The 20,720-nt window shown below is 39.3% G+C and overlaps 1 protein-coding gene across 1 annotated transcript in view; it reads left to right on the forward strand.

Moving 5' to 3' along the window:
* Positions 1 to 5,713: 5,713 nt before the first annotated feature.
* Positions 5,714 to 20,720, forward strand: part of OPN4 (opsin 4) — a 126,148-nt gene continuing 111,141 nt past the window's right edge. Inside the window, exon 1 of the mRNA XM_044298607.1 lies at positions 5,714 to 5,956. Coding sequence (XP_044154542.1) covers positions 5,813 to 5,956 — 144 coding nt within the window. The 5' untranslated portion in view covers positions 5,714 to 5,812. The remainder of the gene's footprint in view (positions 5,957 to 20,720) is intronic.

A 20,720-nucleotide genomic window follows, 5' to 3' on the forward strand; every position in this document is an offset into this window, starting at 1 on the left:
CACATGACCTAGGATAGGCTTGAGGATAGGTCATCAGTATTAAAATCTTGTAATACCCTTTTAAGTTTAAAACCTCTGTGTTGAGATGTTACTCTGACTTATATGCCACCCCTCTACTAGAGTAAGATTGAGACAAAAGTCTCCATTGACCAAAAACTCCTTTTAGGGGTCCTATCTATATATTAAAACTTTAACCTTTATTATTTACTTTTAAAACGAAAATACTTAGAGAAACCAATACTACAAGGTAATTTAATAATATCACCTTGCAGTTTTGGGCTAAGTCAGTTATTTTATGTCTTTCCTGGGGCGCCGTCGCTCGCTCTGCACTCTACTCAAGAGGTGGCCAACCTCATGGATACTCAGTGACCATGTATCACCGCAGGTTGCCAGGTATGTTTTCAATGGTGAATTGTTTGGTGTCCCTATAGGTCCTAAGTATAGGAGTTTCTATTATAAATAGATACGATGTATTCCTATATCCCTATGCAACGCTGGGAGATCAGGCAGTTAGCCTCTGAGCATTTACACAATATGTATTGAGCTGGACAAAATTTGCGACCCTACTGGTTGTGGATCTTGCCCAATACTGCAAACTGTCAAAAAATTTGACTATTACCTCAACTGCCCTGACGAAATCACATCGCAGCAAAACATGTCGGGTGGGGTAGTGACAATTTCCAATTTTTAGACAGGTTGCAGTATAGAGCACAATCCACAACCAGTAGGGTTGCAATTTTTGTCCAGCTCAATACATATGGTGTAAATGTTTGGAGGCTAACTGCCTGATCTCCCAGCGTGTGAGATGTGTGAATGATTGATGGATGTCTGTCGCATAGGGATATAGGAATACATTATATCTATTTATAATCGAAACTCCTATACTTAGGACCTATAGGGACACCAAACAATTCACCATTGAAAACACACCTGGCAACCTGTATTGATACATGGCTACAGAGTATCCATGAGGTTGGCCACCTCTTGAGTAGAGTGCAGAGCGAGCAACGGCGCCCCAGGTAAGACTGCAACCTGATATTTTTAAATTACCTTGTAGTAATGGTTTCTCTAAGTATTTTCGTTTTAAAAGTAAATAATAAAGGTTAAAGTTTTAACATATAGATAGGACCCATAAAAGACGTTTTTGGTCAGGTGACCGGGGTTGGATTTTTGTTACAATCTCCTGAGGGTCCTATAGGGACAAAAATCTGGTTCTTTGAAGTCTCTTTCATCGACTAAAGAACGTGACTTTTAAAAATACCTTTATTATAATAGGAAGGGTATAGGTACAGTACAGACCAAAAGTTTGGAAACACCTTCTCATTCGAAGAGTTTTCTTTATTTTCATGACTATGAAAATTGTAGATTCACACTGAAGGCATCAAAACTATAAATTAACACATGTGGAATTATATATATAACAAAAAAGTGTGAAACAACTGAAAATATGTAATATTCTAGGTTCTTCAAAGTAGCCACCTTTTACTTTGATTACTGCTTTGCACACTCTTGGCATTCTCTTGATGAGCTTCAAGAGGTAGTCACCTGAAATGGTCTCCCAACAGTCTTGAAGGAGTTCCCAGAGATGCTTAGCACTTGTTGGCCCTTTTGCCTTCACTCTGCGGTCCAGCTCACCCCAAACCATCTTGATTGGGTTCAGGTCCGGTGACTGTGGAGGCCAGGTCATCTGGCGCAGCACCCCATCACTCTCCTTCATGGTCATATAGCCCTTACACAGCCTGTAGGTGTTTTTGGGGTCATTGTCCTGTTGAAAAAGAAATGCTGGTCCAACTAAACGTGAACCGGATGGAATAGCATGCCGCTGCAAGATGCTGTGGTAGCCATGCTGGTTCAGTATGCCTTCAATTTTGAATAAATCCCCAACAGTGTCACCAGCAAAGCACCCCCACACCATCACACCTCCTCCTCCATGCTTCACGGTGGGAACCAGGCATGTAGAGTCCATCCGTTCACCTTTTCTGCGTCGCAGAAGACACGGTGGTTGGAACCAAAGATCTCAGATTTGGACTCATCAGACCAAAGCACAGATTTCCACTGGTCTAATGTCCATTCCTTGTGTTCTTTAGCCCAAACAAGTCTCTTCTGCTTGTTGCCTGTCCTTAGCAGTGGTTTCCTAGCAGATATTCTACCATGAAGGCCTGATTCACACAGTCTCCTCTTAACAGTTGTTCTAGAGATGTGTCTGCTGCTAGAACTCTGTGTGGCATTCACCTGGTCTCTAATCTGAGCTGCTGTTAACCTGCGATTTCTGAGGCTGGTGACTCGGATGAACTTATCCTCCGCAGCAGAGGTGACTCTTGGTCTTCCTTTCCTGGGGCGGTCCGCATGTGAGCCAGTTTCTTTGTAGCGCTTGATGGTTTTTGTGACTGCACTTGGGGAAACTTTCAAAGTTTTCCCAATTTTTCAGACTGACTGACCTTCATTTCTTAAAGTAATGATGGCCACTCTTTTTTCTTTACTTAGCTGCTTTTTTCTTGCCATAATACAAATTCTAACAGTCTATTCAGTAGGACTATCAGCTGTGTATCCACCTGACTTCTCCACAACGACACTGATGGTCCCAACCCCATTTATAAGGCAAGAAATCCCACTTATTAAACCTGTCAGGGCACACCTGTGAAGTAAAAACCATTTCAGGTGACTACCTCTTGAAGCTCATCAAGAGAATGCCAAGAGTGTGCAAAGCAGTAATCAAAGCAAAAGGTGGCTACTTTGAAGAACCTAGAATATGACATATTTTCGATTGTTTCACACTTTTTTGTTATGTATATAATTCCACATGTGTTAATTCATAGACATTCATAGTGACATAATAGAAAAGCAGGTTCAGGGGGAGGGACCAAGGTCTTATTGAGAGGGCAGGGCAGACTAAACTTACCCTAGTTGCCCTACAGACTGGTTAGCCCAGGGCGACCCCCTGATAGTGGAGGTTCCCTGTCCCCGAACCTAGTACTATCCGGTCTCTAATAGATCCTAATAAGGGAAAGATAATTAACATACAGAGTGTCAATGGTTATCTTAGTGAATGGATGCTGCTGCCACTCTCTAAAAAGATAAACAAAACTTCAACGCGTTTCACCTAGAACTTTCTAGGCTCATCAGGGGGTGATCTCAATACACGAATAGATACACCAAATGTGATACTAAGTGTGATACTTAGCTCCAAGCAGGATGCAAAAACAGGTTTTGTGGACCACCAGGAATAGGGCTGTCCCATTAAGGATACCTAAAGGGAATGTATACAAACAATCAGTAAGAAACCCATGTCCTTCAGAGAAAGTGTCTATTTATATCATAGCAAGGTACATACAAACAAGAAGACCGGGTCCTACTTACATGTGGACAAGTGATGGAGTCACCACACAAACCAAAATGCTTGCGCCAAGGTGTATCTGGCCATTGTAGCGCCATTTATTTAAGTCAGTGCGCTTCCCCAGGGATGACGTCCAGACGCCAGAGGCTTACTTCCGGTGTCCGGACCGCACTCTGAAGCGCATATCTTCCTGTCTATGTCACCTCCAGTGACGTGACACGCATCGTGAACCGCATATGGTTCAATGCCTAAACAGGAAGTTCTTATACATCACTTCCGGATTTGTAAAAATTGTTGCGTGACATTGGTGCAACAAAATGTAGCGCGACAAATGTAGTGTAGACCTAGCCTTTTATCTAGAGTCCAGGGCTTAATATATTTCCCTTTTGATATACAGATGTAACAGAAACACTTGAAAAATGTTACAAAGCTGAACTTTTTCTTTGGCACAAATACAATCAATGCAGACTGCGTGATCTTGATGTGAAAAGCTGTCATGCTGCAATAAAACAATGTCCAAAAGAGGCAAAGCTCATTTTTGCTCAAAATCAAAAGTTACCAACCTGAGATCTGTTTATCCTTCAGCCTGTTATTCTGCTAAACAGGTAAATTACAGCAGACATGGAGATATCATTTAATTACAGAGTTGCTTGTGTTTTTTGGGGGGGAAATACAGAATACCTGCTCCCCCCCCCCCCCCCCTTCTCTCTATGGCTTCTATATACTATGGTGTTACAGAGAACTATCTATGATCTTTGGCAATTCCAGTAAAAACAAAAAACAAAACTATAAATGGCTGTAAAAACAACATATCTTAAGGGACTTAAGGGACTTTTTGACATGTGAAGCAATAAATAGAGATTATTATTCAGCTTTTCAAAATTTGTTCCTCTACTGCCATTTACAGTATTGTCTATATTGTATAGATAGTGTTTTTTGGCCAATGTACATTAGAGTGTCATTTATTTGCTTTATATTTTGTATGTAGAACATGTTAATAATTGTAGATACATTTTCTCTCTTGATAAAAATTTCTGCTTCCTTGGGTTACTCTTTGCATATTAAATGCGCTGGCGATAGCTTGTTTTGGCCACTAAAATAGAGAATTATTTTGCTCCTTCCTAATTTTGTGTATGGAAAGAGAATTGAACATCTTATCTCAAAATACCCAGAGCAATCAGAATTCAAATGAAGCACCACCATACAGCCACTCTACTATTTGGGCAATAGAGCAGGCAGAGATGTACCTTGAAGCTCTAAAGCTACATTAAAATGTATAACAGGGGTCTTCAACAATCATATTTAATGTAATTTATAGTATTCGTTTCTACCATTGCACCCCCTCAGGTGCAACAGCAGTCTCTGTGCTCCATATAGTTACGCTCTTGACTCCCTTTACAACAGAATAACCTCTGCTTAAAAAGGGAATAGAGATGATTGAACTGTTAAAGATTTAGTTCCTTTTCAGGTTTGACCAATTTTTGAAAAAAATTGGGTCTGGGCACGAATTGATTCTACCTGACTGAACTAAAGGGGAGTGGGACTGTGGGGAGGGGGTGAGGGGAAGTGGAGAGGTGGGAAAGAAACAAGTATGCTGCTCCAGGTCTCTCGGAAATATATATGTATTGTTTGGGGGTTACACGTTCTCATTACAGAGACCATCTGGTATATGTAATACGTGTGTAGTTTATTGTCAGGCAATTCCTCTCTAGGTTTTTGGGAAAGATATTCAAATTAGCTTTCCATGTCAGCAAATCTAAGATGTACTAATTTTCATATATTTTCCCCAGAAACCCAGATGGGCATTGCATGGCTGCAATACTCCACACACGTATTACGCATACTAGGCGTTCCCCCTAATGAGAAAGAGTACCCCCCAAACAACGCATATATATTGTTGAAAAACCCACAGTAGCATACTAATGTCTCTCTCTCGCTCTCTAGTCGAACCCCCGCCTATCTGATATTAATGACCTATCCTAGGATAGGTCATCTCAGTATCAACCCACTGCATAACCCCTTTAAAACATCTCACAGTTGGATCTAGTCATAAGCCTCAATATTCAGGTTAGTTACCTAAAACACATTCTAGAAAACAAATTACCCAAAGACAATAAGTTATGCTCATTCCAGATGAATAAGTCCCATCAGTTGACCTTGAACCACATTAATACTAAAGCCCAGCCATGTTGCTTTTAATTTCTGAGATCAACAAGAGCGTAGACCTGTAGAGCCTGTGAGTGGTGGAATATAATTGAAGTATGAATGAGTCCAGGCTTGAATGGGCATGTGCGGACAGTTCTTGCTCTTGTATTTAAGGGGAGGTTGAATCACTGCCTCCCAGCAGCACATGAATACAGCTATCTGCAGCTGCACAGATAAGCTCTTCACATCTTAGCTTCAGAGAAAGCTAAAAATAATTAAGATTTAGTAAATATAGTGAAGCCTGCAGATCCTGCCAATTATCTTGATTTAAGTATGAACTATATGCCAGCTCAAAAAGGCACCACCTGCCCACCTCAAGATGCTAACTGCACCAAGATACTAGAGTCTATGAGTACCTGGAACGATTCTGAATTTAGTTCTTACAAACTTGTTGAACTGCCACCAATAGTGACCACGGTAAGTTTTGTTTTACAAGTTGTGAATGATTATTTGAAAGTCATGTGTATAACTTATTTTTTTAGCACATGTCTTTTTTTTCATTATTTGTTTGGATTAACATTTTTTATTGTTTTATATAGAATTTTCAAAAGTACATAGGGATACATAATCAATGAATCCTGCACACATTAGCTAAAAGTAGAACAATCTATAACACTGAGATAGTTTTATTGTATAAATTATAATATATGAGAGAAATACCACTGCAGACTGTGTACATTGTCATAGAAATAATGTGAATTATTGCTCTGAAAGACTAAGGTTTCTTAGCTGTAAATGTGATTTTCCTTCTAGCTGAAAAGTGCAGATAGAAAGTGTGAATACCAGAATGTGTGCTAAGTGGTCAATGCTGCAAGTCAGAAGGGAGGGAGGATGTAGGTCAGTGATACACTGGAGCATTCCACACTGGCTTGTCATTTTACGATACATTATCAGTTTATAATGGGCCCTAAGTATTGCTAAGATTTGGGACTTTATTGGTGATGGTAGCACATCCTGCAAATCATAGAAGACCGCTTGCACAAGACTAATATGGTTTCTGTTTCTGTTGTTGACCTAATCCATATCCATTTTTTGAGTCTTAGTCAGTTTTTCACTGATCCGATAGACTTTAATGGGTGGCTCGGATCGGTAAAAATGGACATTGATAGTTATAAAAACAGATGCCATCAGAAAAAAAAATTGTCGTGTGCAAGGGGCTTAATACTGTATATCAGGGATCAGCAACCTTCGGCACTCCAGCTGCTGTGAAACTACAATTCCCATCATGCTCCATTAATTTCTATGTGAGTTGGGAGAAGAGCAGAGTAAGTATGCATGCTGGGAGTTGTAGTTTCACAACAGCAGGAATGCCAGATGTTGCCTGCCCTGCTGTACATACTAGTCACCAGAGCCCTTCATTTTTGTATAGTTAAAAGATAGAGGAGCAACACCTGGATATTGTTACTTTTACATTTTTAATGTGGTCATTATTCTTTTTAATGGTATTGTATGTTAGAACAATCCAGTCTAATGAGACAAACTGATCTGGTGGACATATTTTAAGAGGTACACTCACTTGTATTGAATTATGGATTACAAGTAAGTAGTTCTTAATGGGTTTTAGAGAAAATAACTAAAAAGTAGTAAGGCTTCCTTCAGACAGATTTTGGTGGCTTTTTTGACTTGTAAAAAGTCACCATGAATGTCAGGCATATTTTGCAATCATTTTTTGGGTGTTTTTTTTTTCTTTCATGTAGAGCTGCCTATAGGAAACACATGGAAAAGCCACACAAAGAACATGCTTTAAATTAAAAGAAAATAAAAAGCCAGTGACCCAAAAATTTGCTAAGGCCTATTGCACACGACCGTATGGCTTTTTCAGTGTTTTGCGGTCCATTTTTCATAGATCCGTTGTTCCGTTTTTTGTTTCCGTTGTGTTTCTGTTTCTGTTCTGTTTTTCCGTTCCGTTTTTCCGTATGGCATATACAGTATACAGTAATTACATAGATAAAATTGGGCTGGCCATAACATTTTCAATAGATAGTTCAGGAAAAAAACGGAACGGAAACGGAAGACATATGGATGCATTTCCATATGTGTTCCTTTTTTTTTGCGGATCCATTGACTTGAATGTAGCCACGGACCGTGATTTGCGGGCAATAATAGGACATGTTCTATGTTAAAACGGAACGGAAAAACGGAAATACGGAAACGGAATGCATACGGAGTACATTCCGTTTTTTTTTGCAGAACCATTGAAATGAATGGTCCGTATACGGAACGCAAAAAACGGCCAGTAAACGGGAAAAAAAAACGGCCGTGTGCAGGAGGCCTAAAAGTGAGGAAAATTCCACTAAACAAACAGTGTTGAACTGCAATGTTACTGCAATGTATTTTTGAAAAAGAAAAGCGCAGGTAAAAACAATATAATTTATCATGAGAAGATCAGTTTTGCTTGAGAGTGCTGTTTCATAAATTCATACCAAACATATGAAATGTTCCACCTAATTTAATAAATTTGGCACATCTTTAAATATATCTGGGGATTTTTTCTCTTTTTATTCCACTCCCCCTACACTAGTGAAAATTCTAAATTGTGGCGCATACCCGCTTGCCTAGCTAAACATGCCAGTTTTCCCACCACATTTTTCAAAAGTGGCAAAGACATTGTATAAAAGCAAAATCACAAATTTTAGTGCAAAAGCATAGTGCACCAAAATTTGCTTTTATTGTATTCAATAAAATAAATAATTTAATAGAATTGGTGTACAGCACTTCATAAATTCCACCATATGTGTGAACACCATGAGTGACGTTAGCTACAAGTTATAATAGAGATCATATAACAGGGTTATCACTGAATGGATGAGAAACCTAATCGGGTTTAAAGGAGGTATATAAAGGTCAGCTCAAATCCAATAGTCAATAATCATAATGAATGATATTAGAGAAATTGGTCAGGAATAAGAATAGGTTAAAAGATCAACCCATATGGTATAAAAATTATGTACCCAAGGAGACCAGTTTAGAATGAAGACCTAATTCATGGCATATAATTTTTTTAGCAGGAGTGTTGTATTGGGTGGATCACTTTCATTACCTGAATAGGAGTTGAACATTTCCAGGATTTAGCAGTTACCATAAACCTTTCTAACACAAAAGAAATTAGCGACAAAAAAGAATAATTAGTGGCTAATTGGAGGATTTCCACTGACTTTAGCTGTCATTCATATATTGACCATGCTCTTTCATCTAAATAATTATATTGATACTTTGATCCTTAGTTTTTTATGTGGTAATATGATGTGTATAGCCCTCTGCCAGCTGATTAGATGCCCCCATGGTGGTAAAAACTATAAGAGTGTGTGGATAGTAGCATAACTGCAGTTATATCATCTAATGGCCATACATTAGAAAGCAAATTATCTAAAATCACTTTTGAACCTTTTATGTTTTGGTTTATTTTATTTCTCTCACTTCTATATAAATGTAAGTTCTGTCTCATCTACATCCACTATAAACTTCCTTTTTAGGCATTTCAGGATAGAGGAAGAATGGATAAAGGCATATCCATTGGGCATGCTTGCCTATTTCTGTACTCAACAATCAAAAAACAACAACATAGGTTCATAAAGCTTCATTGACTTATATGTTGTGAGCATGCTCTGTGTTATGTGCAGTAAGCACTGTGCAGAGAGGGAAAGTGTCACAATGTAGGGGGAGGGGAGCTACATAGAATGACAACAGAAGGAAAATAACCAGAAACTAGGCCTCACCACCTATTAAACCCTAAACCTAGCCCTGACTCCTGTCAGTATGAATCTACCATGAAGGTGGGAATATTCACACACCTTAACCTAGTAACCCTGAATATCCCTAGGAATAGTGACAGGATCTGAGACCACTGGTTCCTTCCCAGATGAATGAACCAGCATCTCCCTGAGGCCTAGTGAACAACGAGCAAATGGGAACAACAAATACAAAGGGAAGTACACTTATCTTCAATAGAAAATGGATGAGCTGGAACTCAGATGAGGACCACACATCAGCTCTTTCAACTCCAGGCAGATAATATCAACCTCATGGTATGAAGTGTGAGTCCAAACTATATAGAGGAGCAATGACAACAAGCTACACCTGAGACAAGAGGTGTGGTCATTACCAACAACAACACTGCAACAAGTGAAAACAGATAGGCTGTCAGATAACCTAATGTGCAGCCAGTCTCTCAGATCTTCTAACCTCTGTCACAGGAGAGACCGTGAAAGGAAGCTAAGCAAAAACGCTTCTGTTACTGACACAGATCCGGTTGTATTATCTTTAACATAGCCAAGACGGATCCGTCATGAAAACCATTGAAAGTCAATGGGGGATGGTTACGTTTTCTATTGTGTCAGATTGTATCAGAGAAAACTTGCATTGGGGCTCGTGATGGATCCATTTTGCTCCACATCCCAGGACGGAAAGCAAACCGCAGTATGCTGCAGTTTGCTCTCTGGTATGAGAATGGAACGGAATGCATTTTGGAGCACTCCGTTCTGTTCAGTTACGTTTTGTCGCCATAAACAATGAATAGGGACAAAACGGAAGCGTTTTTTTACGGTATTAAGACCCTACAAAGGATCTCAATATCGGAAAATAGAAACACTAGTGCGAAAGTAGCGTTAACTTGAAACGTAAAAAAATAGGTCATTTTATAATCTTAGATTTTATGTAACCCTCCTGTGCACCATTAGCTTGGTTATGTAGGGTACGCAGTAGAAAATGCCATATCCATTATAGCAATTGTTGGTGAAAAATCTTGGTCATACTTCCAAACATAATGATTATCGGGAAGATTCCTTAACCCTTTCCTGATGCAGTGATTTTCAATTTTTGTGTTTTTGGGGCATTCCTGGAGCCCAATTTTTTTGGGGTTTTCAATGCACATAGCCGTATGAAGGCTTGTTTTTTGTGGGACAAGTTGTACTTTCTAATGCCACCATTAAATATTGCATACAATGTAGTGTGAAGCGATAAAAAAATTCCAAATGGGATGGAATTGGAAAAAACACAATTCCGCAACAGTTTTACGGGTTACATTTTTACGACGACATTCTTCAGGTCAGTGCAATTACTGCAATACCACATATGTGTCGTTTTTCATGCGTTTTAATACTGAAAAAAAAACTTTTGAAAAAATGAATTTTTCTTTTCATCACCATATTCTAACCCCAATAACTTTTTTATAGTTATGTCTACGGAGATGTGTGAGGGGTATTTTTTTGTGGGAGGATCTGTAGTTTAGGAAATTAGTTTATGGGGTATTGATGACTTTTTGATCACTTTTTATTAAATTTTTTGGGATGAAGTGATGAAAAAATGTTGAATTGCCCATTTGTTTTCCATTCTGTCATTCAACGAATGATATACATGTTTTTAATGTTTTAATAGAATGAGTGTTTTCGCATGCGGCAATACCCATGATGTTTATTTTTTGTATTGTTTAAGTATTTTTATTTTTGAATTTTTTTTAAACTTTATTTTTATTAGGTCCCTAAGTGAACCACAACATGCAATCATCAGATTGCAATTAGTATAGGGTAATGGAATTACCCTATTCAGAAATAGCTATATTACAGTTCAGTGCTGCCACCTGCTGGTCTGAACTGTGATATACAAGTAATGAGCCTGGAAACCTAATATAGGCTAAGGCCCCTTTCACACGGGCGAGTAGAATAGAAATGAATGGGGTTGCGTGAAAATCGCAAGCATCCGCAAGCAAGTGCGGATGCGGTGCGATTTTCACACACGGTTGCTAGGAGACGACCGGGATGGAGACCCGATCATTATTATTTTCCCTTATAACATGGTTATAAGGGAAAATAATAGCATTCTGAATACAGAATGCATAGTAAAATAGCGCTGGAGGGGTTAAAAAAAATAATAATAATAATTTACCTCACCTTAGTCCCCTTGATCGCGAAGCCGGCATCTCCTTCTGTCTTCATCTTAGCTGTGTGGAGGAACAGGACCTGTGGTGACGTCACTCCGCTCATCACATGATCCATCACCATGGTAAAAGATCATGTGATGGATCATGTGATGACCGGAGTGACGTCACCACAGGTCCTGTTCCTCCACACAGCTAAGATGAAGACAGAAGGAGATGCCGGCTTGGCGATCAAGTGGACTAAGGTGAGGTAAATTCTTTTTTATTTTGTTTTAACCCCTCCAGCGCTATTTTACTATACATTCTGTATTCAGAATGCTATTATTTTCCCTTATAACCATGTTATAAGGGAAAATAATACAATCTACAGAACACCGATTGCAAGCCCGAACTTCTGTGAGGAAGTTCAGGATTGGGTACCAAACATGCGCAATTTTTCTCGCGCGAGTGCAAAACGCATTACAATGTTTTGCACTCGCACAGAAAAATCGTATGTGTTCTCGCAACCCACCCGCACATTTTCCCGCAACGCCCGTGTGAAACCAGCCTAAGGCTCATTACTTTGAATGAATGCCTTCCCTGATCTGTGCCGAGGGGAGGCTTTCCAGCCCGAGAAGCTCTCGCTTCAGAGCTTCTGGCTTCTTAGATGCTGTGTTCACATTTGACCACAGCACCTGAGAGGTTAAATGTCCACGACTGGCATCATCACTGGTCGTGGACATTATCCATGAGTTTCTGCTGTATGAAATAGCAGGCACCCGCTAGCTATTAAAGACCTGACATCTGCCGTATATGTACAGCGGATGTTGTGAAGGGGTTAAAGCTGCCATACTGTGCAAACAAGTAGAAAAGTAATGAAAAATGTTCATAGTTATGTTGCCCTCATTAAGACTGTAAAGTACTGACCACAGTTTTCTACATATTTGTATGAATTGAAAAAAGTGGTGCTGGGGCTTAGTAAATATAGCATTTGGTCTGTAAAACCATATTTTCAGCTAGGCTTTAATGCCGAATAAGGGCTCAAAGCAAGATTTTCTTCAAACTTATAATTGGTTCCTCAGGGGAAAATTATTCTGACCAAGGCAGTCATAGCATAGAGGCAGATAATGTTTCCGTTTTGGGGCCCTTAGAGAGAGGGTCACCTCCTGTGCAAGGAGCTACCCACCAGAATAGTATTGTTTTGCAGTTCTTAGCACAGTTGGCAGCTGTGAGGTGCGGTCCCTTCCTGCTCTTGATTATCAGGGGTCCTAGAGGGCGGACTCCCACCGATCATAATGTTATGGCAAATCCTAGTATCACGCCTTAAGATTAGCACTTGGGATTACTCTTCTAATATATGATACAGCTGACAGAGTAAAGAACTGAACATTGTGTCACCATGTGTACACCAATTAGAGCTCAGACGGATCATTATGCTTTAATCAGTCAAACTATAGCTTCAAATAAAAATTGCTATTGTCACACACATGCTATAGTTTAGACATATTTAATTCAGTTTCTGGTTTTTGATGTGTTTCATTAACACGTAAAATACACAATGATATTGGAACTGACAGATACCATGAGGCAGGTCAGTGTAAAGTCTTCACTGCTGGAGCCAAAATGTAACAGTAAATCACAGGAAATCAAGTTAATGCAGAGTTCAAAGAGTTGTCAGCGGATGAACTGCCAGACTCCGAATTATGTTATCATATTATAGTCACCTGGAACGATACCAAGAAGCTGAAACCGCTGTTCTTTTACAACAGAAATGGAAGTGTCATATCTCAGCCTTCCTGCAGTTGCTGGGGGACCGACCAATGTGTTCTTCTTGACACTCACAGACCCTACTGGATAACGCCGCTCTCGTCATTGTACCCTCCATAGCTGATTGTGGCTTCTAACATTAATATTACAGTGTAAAATGTAAAAGAAAATGATAAAATCATACTTGCCTCATACATTTGATCGTGAAGAGCTGGCCATCGCCATCTTGATTGAAGATGCAAAGCAAAATCTCACGAGGAACGTCACCACGCATGGGATTTCAATCAAGATGGCGGCGGATTGTTATTTGTGCTCAAATAGATGAGGTAAGTATGATTTTTTTGTATTTTTTACCGCCATTCAGTTAAAATCTATTTGTTACCATGAAGCACGAGGAAATTCGGATCCATTCAGAATGCATCAGTTTGCCTCCGATCAGTCTCCATTCTGCTCTGGAGACGGACACCAAAACACTGCCTGCAGCGTTTTGCTGTACGCTTGACGAAACTGAGCCAAACGGATCCGTCCTGGCACACAATGTAAGTCAATGGGGACGGATCCATTTTCACTGACACAATCTGGCACAATAGAAAATGGATCCGTCTCCCATTGACTTTAATTGGTTTCTTGACTGATCCGTCTTGGCTATGTTACAGATAATACAAACAGATCCGTTCATGACGGATGCATGCGGCTGTATTATTGTAACGGATGCGTTTTTGCAGATCCATGACGGATCCGCCCAAAACGTGAGTGTGAAAGTAGCCTAAGATCAACATCCATTGATTTAGTCAACAGTCTAATGAAGGCAGCCCAGCAGTGCCCGATGTCAGCTTTTTTGCTATTTCACACTTTAAAACAATGTGTGTGGGGTTGGCCAGAAGTTGACGGGCCACCATTTACCTGGTGGATTTATTATGTTTTGGATGCAGCAAATTTATTAAGGGGTGTGTGCCTCTTAATAAAAATGGCACATCGTATTCCAGAGCACATTGGTTTAAAACATGTGCATAAAGCCTCATGCACGCAACCGTTTTTCGGGTCCGCATCCGATCCGCAGTTTTTGCGGCTCGGGTGCGGACCCATTCACTTCAATGGGGCCGCAAAAGATGGATCATGTCATCCATAAACTGTATATGAAATCTACAACACAGTGTACTATTCCATACAGCTGAAAAAAAGCTATACTGACTTACACCAGACCAACACAGGGCAAAAAGACAGTTTTTGGCCTGTCGGTAAGTGAATGTGGTATATGGATATTTTTTATGAAAACTGTAAATGCTGCAGAATTATAACAATTATAACATGGGCAGGTCCGACAATTGGAACCACTGTGATCCAAATAACAAGGGGTTCCCTGAATGGAGCCGTAGTGCACATCTTGGCTTACCACTCCATTTGTATGGAATGTCAGTGAGTGGCGCGGTGGACCAACATACGTATTATTGCTTAATTCAGAGAGGGGACTTTTCAGGTGTGTCAATGCAGAACAGAATTTCTCATTTCTGAGAATATTTGGCTATGGGTAAAAAAGATAAAAGTGATCATGACCCATTTCCCTGTTCACATGTCCTTCATAAGTTTAATAAAGGTACCATGGTAAATGAGGTTTTCAGTGAAACAGAATGTGTGCTTTTTAGCCAATTAAAACGATTCTTGTGAAGTACCGTAGCTTAGATATGGAGTCCTACAGCAGACTAAAATCTGAGCTCCTCTATGTTCTCCCTTTTTAATTTTGTAAATTTGCTGATCTCATTTTCTTTAACTAGGGATAGTTACTATAATAAAGTCACATGCAAGTGAGATCAATGAACCTTTGTGAGCAAATAACATCCAATATACAGTATACAGTAGTTCACATGCACATGTCACAGGCAGCCATAGTGGAGGAGACTTCCCTCTAGGCAAAAACAGCATTTCCAGATTTTTCTTGGAACCAGCAGATCCTATTTTTCTTTCTCAAAGCTTTAACTACATTTGTGTTTCTTTCCAGAGAACTAAGATACCAAACAAGTATATGTTCCTAGACATGAACTATAACTGCACTGTACTCTAATGTCCTTCAAACATTTTCACGTGTTTTTGTAAAATAATACCCAGCAACATGTTTATTTTAAGTAAAGTCTTTAGAGAAAAGCAATCAGCTGGGACATTTTGTGAAAGTAAATGTTTTTATATCTATTCTTAGTTTGACATTTACTGATACAAATGAGGTCAGTGAAGACCTTCCCCAATTCCCCATTAACATACCTGATCGGTAAGAGAGGTGAACGTATCTTATGAAAACAAAGAAGTGAAAAATGCAAGCCTTGTTGAAGTCAGAAGACTGTTGACTTTACTTCTTCCAATAATTGTATGATCCATTGAGAAGAAGGGATGTGTCTCACTAGCTGTATATGTGCACCTCAATGATTTGGCAGAAATAAAGAAAAAAAGATTGATAAGCTATTAAGGACCCTCCTTGTCCTGTATAGATCACCATACAAATTAGATTATTGTCGGCAGACCTGTGCATTGAGAACCTGCCTCTTCCCCGGACAGATGATGCACTTGGGTACTTGGAATTTTTATACCTGATCCTTTTGTTCTCCCAGGAGATAGGTTGCCACCAGAGGTGTCTGGTGACAGCTTACTCCCCTACAATATGGTTGAATGGCATATGAATGTTTATGGTGGAGTCAGAAGAGATAGCCGTTGGCCAACAGTTATTGAAGGTGTATGGGTGCAGTATGACTTGTAATGACTGAAGAGACTAACCAGCCTTTATTTGAAGAAGCTTTTCCGTGTGATGGCTGAAAATAAAAGAGTTTGAGATGCTGATTTGCAATAAGACAGATCCTTTTAATAAAGAGCACCTATAAGATACTTACTGTATTGTGCTTCATGGCAGTCGTGGTCTCTCCTCTTTCCCTATACAATTACTTATTGCTGTAAATTGCGCTTTCCATGTGCATTCCACATCCTGTCAAGGTTTCTGTCACTTTTTAAAGTAAGAACTGTTGCCACATTTGCCCTTCTTAGAGATCTGCCTTATATAACATGTGGTGTACGCTACATTCAAGGACATGATCATGGGGATTGCTATGTCAAAACATAGACAAGGGAGGAAGTGTTGAAGAATGCTATTCTGCTATTAAATCAGTAAAGACTTTTATTTATCTTTTAAATAATTTTACTGTTTGAATATCATGTGCATATAGTATTATACAGACAACAAAAAAATAAAAATAAAATCAAATAATCATATAAAGAAGATTGAATCAGTGGTTATCTAATGAAAGCCATCACCCTGATTGCAGTGAACTGATCTCATTGCATTTAATGAGTCAAGACTTTTAATTTTTTCTGGGAATAAATCAGCTTATGAGATCAGGGATTTACTTTCAGTGTAAAAAGCGTTAAGGCGATCTAAAGTCTAAACAGTAATTTGTTTTGATTGGCAGTGATATTTTCCTGTAAGGAATATGTATAGATCTATACATGCTTTGATTAGTTTATGAGACAATCATCAGAATATAGTGAATACACTGACAGTTACAGGAAAGAAGATACATTGCTTTGTATGGCTCTTTCACTGAGGCCAGCATTATAAATTAGCAATGATACATCAGTCAACTACATGTGGAGGGTGAAGAATGGATCAATATTCCTGCATTTCATCCTCCATTGCTTTACATTCAGAAAATACCACTCCATAATAATTTCCCCCAATTGACAAAACACAGATTTTACTGGTTCTTTTATCTGATATTTAGATTTTTACTCCTTTTGTTTCACAACATACTGCAAGCTTCTAAACCTTGCGTTGTACTATTCTCTGAGATCTGCTCTGATATCTACTCAAATGAATATATTCCATAGATGCAGTGTGGCACCTGGAGGAAGAAACACCCTAGTTTGAATGGTTGGCCAAAAAACCTACAAGTTGAGCTACGGAGGGTTGCAAGCAAAACGTTTCCCCTCAGGTGGTTAGGGGTTTTATTGCTAGATCATATTTAAAGGGGTTTTATACTATTCCTATATTGTTGACTTATCCTTAAGATAGATCATCAATATCAGATCACTGGGGGTCTGACTCCATGAACCCCAGCCAATCAGCTGTATGAAGAGAACGCAGCGCTCGTGCAAGCACTGCTTTCTCTTCACTGTTTACCTGCCTGCTGTTGACATTGCAGCAGAAAAAGGATACAGTTAGATGCATGACCTGGTTAGTGTGGTTGAAAAAAGACATATGTTCTTCAACACGGAGGGATGTTCGAGGAACAGAGAAATGAGAGCTGTAGTCAACTAGTTTTAAATAAATAAAAAAATTGACTTTAACATTACATTGTTCTACATGTCTTAATCAGTATGAATAAATGGTCAATTAATCATTTTATATATTTAGACAACCCTTTATATTATTTGGTTCAAGGACTTATCCAAACCTGCTTCAACACTGGTGACTGTTCCTTTACTCGGTGAAGGTGCTCATAATATGCTGTTTTTGTATTCATTTTTATTATAAATTTAATATTTTTCCATTCTTTGTGTGAACTGTGAGTGAAATGCATACTTAATAAACAATCATTATTACTTAAAGTTCAACATTGTATAGTAGGAACATCAAGCTAACCAGGTGCATAAGTTTGACCTTCTGGGCCCAAGGCACAATCTGTTACAAACCCCAGCTATCACACATCATTTATAGTAGTGATCTCCTCCTACGGCGTTAGGTCCTTATGAGTCCTCTCAGGCTTCAGCTTCCCTTTGTGACTGTACCTCTGCAACTATTTATAGTTAGATCTCTGAAGCCAATCCCTTACATAAGATCTTGAAAATGAATGGTTAACAAAACTTGATAAAATCTAGATGAACACAGCCATTTAGTATACCAATGTTCCTAATTGTTCTTCTGTAGAGTGCATATAAAAATGGTTTGGTTTTGTCCCTGGGTTTTTCTTCTCCATCTGCATATGTCTTAGTGAGTACTATCTAACATGGATCCATTCATGTTAACTCAGACAAAGTTCAGACAATACCCCAATATGAATATGTTGTGTCTCTATTTGTGTTTGAGAAGTTTCTCAATAGGAATATGGTTCTGTCTGTAAACAGTAAATATTAGACAGAGTGCTCATTCATTGCAGTTATTCAGTGAAAATTTGCCTTGGGCTGAAAGGACTAAAGACGGGTTTACTCCGCATGATATAACAGCTGATTGTCAGGAAGGAAGTGTTCCTTCCCAACAGTTGGCAGGTCTTTCAGTGAGGAAGACCTCTGCATTTACATGCAGTGATCTTCTTCACAGTAAGAGGATGAGGGATCACTATTGATGATTGATGTAACTGCATGACTATTGATTGATGTTCATCGGGTGATCGGCAGCACATTTATATGGGCAGATTGTTGGGAATGAGCATTTACAGGAACATTCGTTCCCATAAATCTGCCCAAAAATCAGGCTTTGTAAATCTACCTTTTACACCAAGTCATGCTGATAATGACACAATGGTGCTAGTGAGTGATCAGACTGCAGGAAAATCCCAAAAGTCATTAAACATTGTCCAAAATAATAAGACTAATGAATATGTGATAGCAAAAATGGATAAATTTTTTTATTTCAAAGTTAGTTTACATTGGGTCTCCAATAGGACCAAAGCTTTGAATTACAGGTATGTAACAAATAATTAGGGGTAGGGAAACGGTGTGATTGATGTCCAGACTTAAAGAGTTGTATCACAAAATATATTCTACATTTGACAAACAAGCATAGAATAGACAGAGTTTTTCAATAATAAAATGTACCTGTACAGCGCCACCTGCTGTTTGTTATTTTCCTTATTTTTTGTCCGTCTCACTATGCTGGTCGAGTGTACTCAGTTTAAATATTCAACTGTCACTAGCCATTTGTTCTGTTAGAAGCTGTGGCTGTTACAGGGAAAGAGCTGCAGCAGAAAGGAGACCCCTTCTAGGCTGATCAGCTGTAGACAGTCTAGCAGAGCAATTGGAGCAGTGATTGTGGAGATCTCTAGACCCATGTGAGATACAGAACTGGTTCTAGCTTTGTTAGAAAGCTATTGACATGTACTATACAGTGTCTAATTTGCATTTTTCTATCAATTATTTCATAACTCCTTTAATGTGTTATATGCGATGTTAAGTTCTCCAGGTAGCAACATTAATATTAAATCAGACAAGGTATTTTCTATTAAAATGTTGCAATTAGATAATTGGCTAAAGCGTCAACTTTCAAGAATCCCAAATTATAAGGTGAGCCTTAGTTCATGAAAGCTCATTTTTCATGTAAGGTAAGCAGTCAGATTTTCCTGCTGGAATTTCACATTATAACTGTATAGTAGAATCTTTGGGCTGATTTACACCACCCTGCTCGGCGGGGGAAACACAGTCCATGTGTTGCCACATCTCTGACTGCTTCATAGTGTTTTATAGTGCAATCAGTTCTAGACATGAGAGAACCTGTTGAGGTTTGGTTCGGTTAAGGTTTGCTGAATTTTTCTAAAAGTTTGGTTTGGTCCCGAACCAAATTGGCTCTAATTGCCCTGGAAACTGGTATATAACACCCTCTCTTCTCCTAGGACTCAGATTTTTTACAAAAACATATCTCTTTTAGTTAAATTTCTATGAATTTTTGCTTTTTCTAGCCAGTCTCCCACCTCCCTGCATTCTTGAACGCAAGGGCAGCAATAGGAAATCATTGCATCATGGCATGTGTTTTCATATTCCAAAGCTTCCAAAAATTGTCCCTTATCAGGGGCAGACGGTGTTTATGGGATTAAAAAAATGGCTTGTTAGGGGGAACCAAGCCTCCAAAAATTATGCCTTTACGGGCAAGAATGCCTGCCCATATGACACGCACAAGTATTAATTGTCAGAAGAAAAAGTGGATCGTGCAGCTATCCACGTGTGTGCAGCGTGCATGTGGAAAGGGTACGGTAATAAGAGACATGTGACCGCAATAGTATTGTCAGCAGAAGCAGTATAGCACGGAACATACAAGGCAGTAGATCAGCTGTCTATGGGTGGTAGTAGAAGTAGTAATAGTAGTAGTTGTAGTAGTAGTAGTAGTGGCAGATGCATAGCGTTAGTGGTGGCAGTAGGAGATTAGCAGTGAGGAGCAGAAGCTATGGCGGCAGCAGCCATATTGTACATGTTGGCAGGCAGGCAGCAGCAGCCATATGGAACATGTAGCAAGGTAGCAGCAGTGGCATGAAAGTGGAAGAAGCATGACGTAGGCAGCGGTATGGAACATTTTGGTAGGTAGGCAGCAGCAGTGGCATGATAAAGGCAGTCAGAGCAGCAGCTGCATGAAAAATAATGGTAGGCAGGCCATAGCAGTGGCATGATGGCAGCAGTGGCATGATGAAAGTAGTAATCAGCAGCAGCAGCCTTCTGGAACGCAATGGTAGGCAAGAAACATTATGGTAATCAGGAAGGCAGGCAAAAAGCAACAGTGGCAAGATGGGGCACCGTTAGCAAGGTCAGCTGGAGGAGTATGAAAATCCTTCTGAATCCAGGCTTGGCTCATTTTGACAAAATTGATGTTTTTGACACTGACGG

Source organism: Bufo gargarizans, chromosome 6 (assembly GCF_014858855.1).
Source record: "Bufo gargarizans isolate SCDJY-AF-19 chromosome 6, ASM1485885v1, whole genome shotgun sequence".
NCBI lineage: Eukaryota > Metazoa > Chordata > Amphibia > Anura > Bufonidae > Bufo > Bufo gargarizans.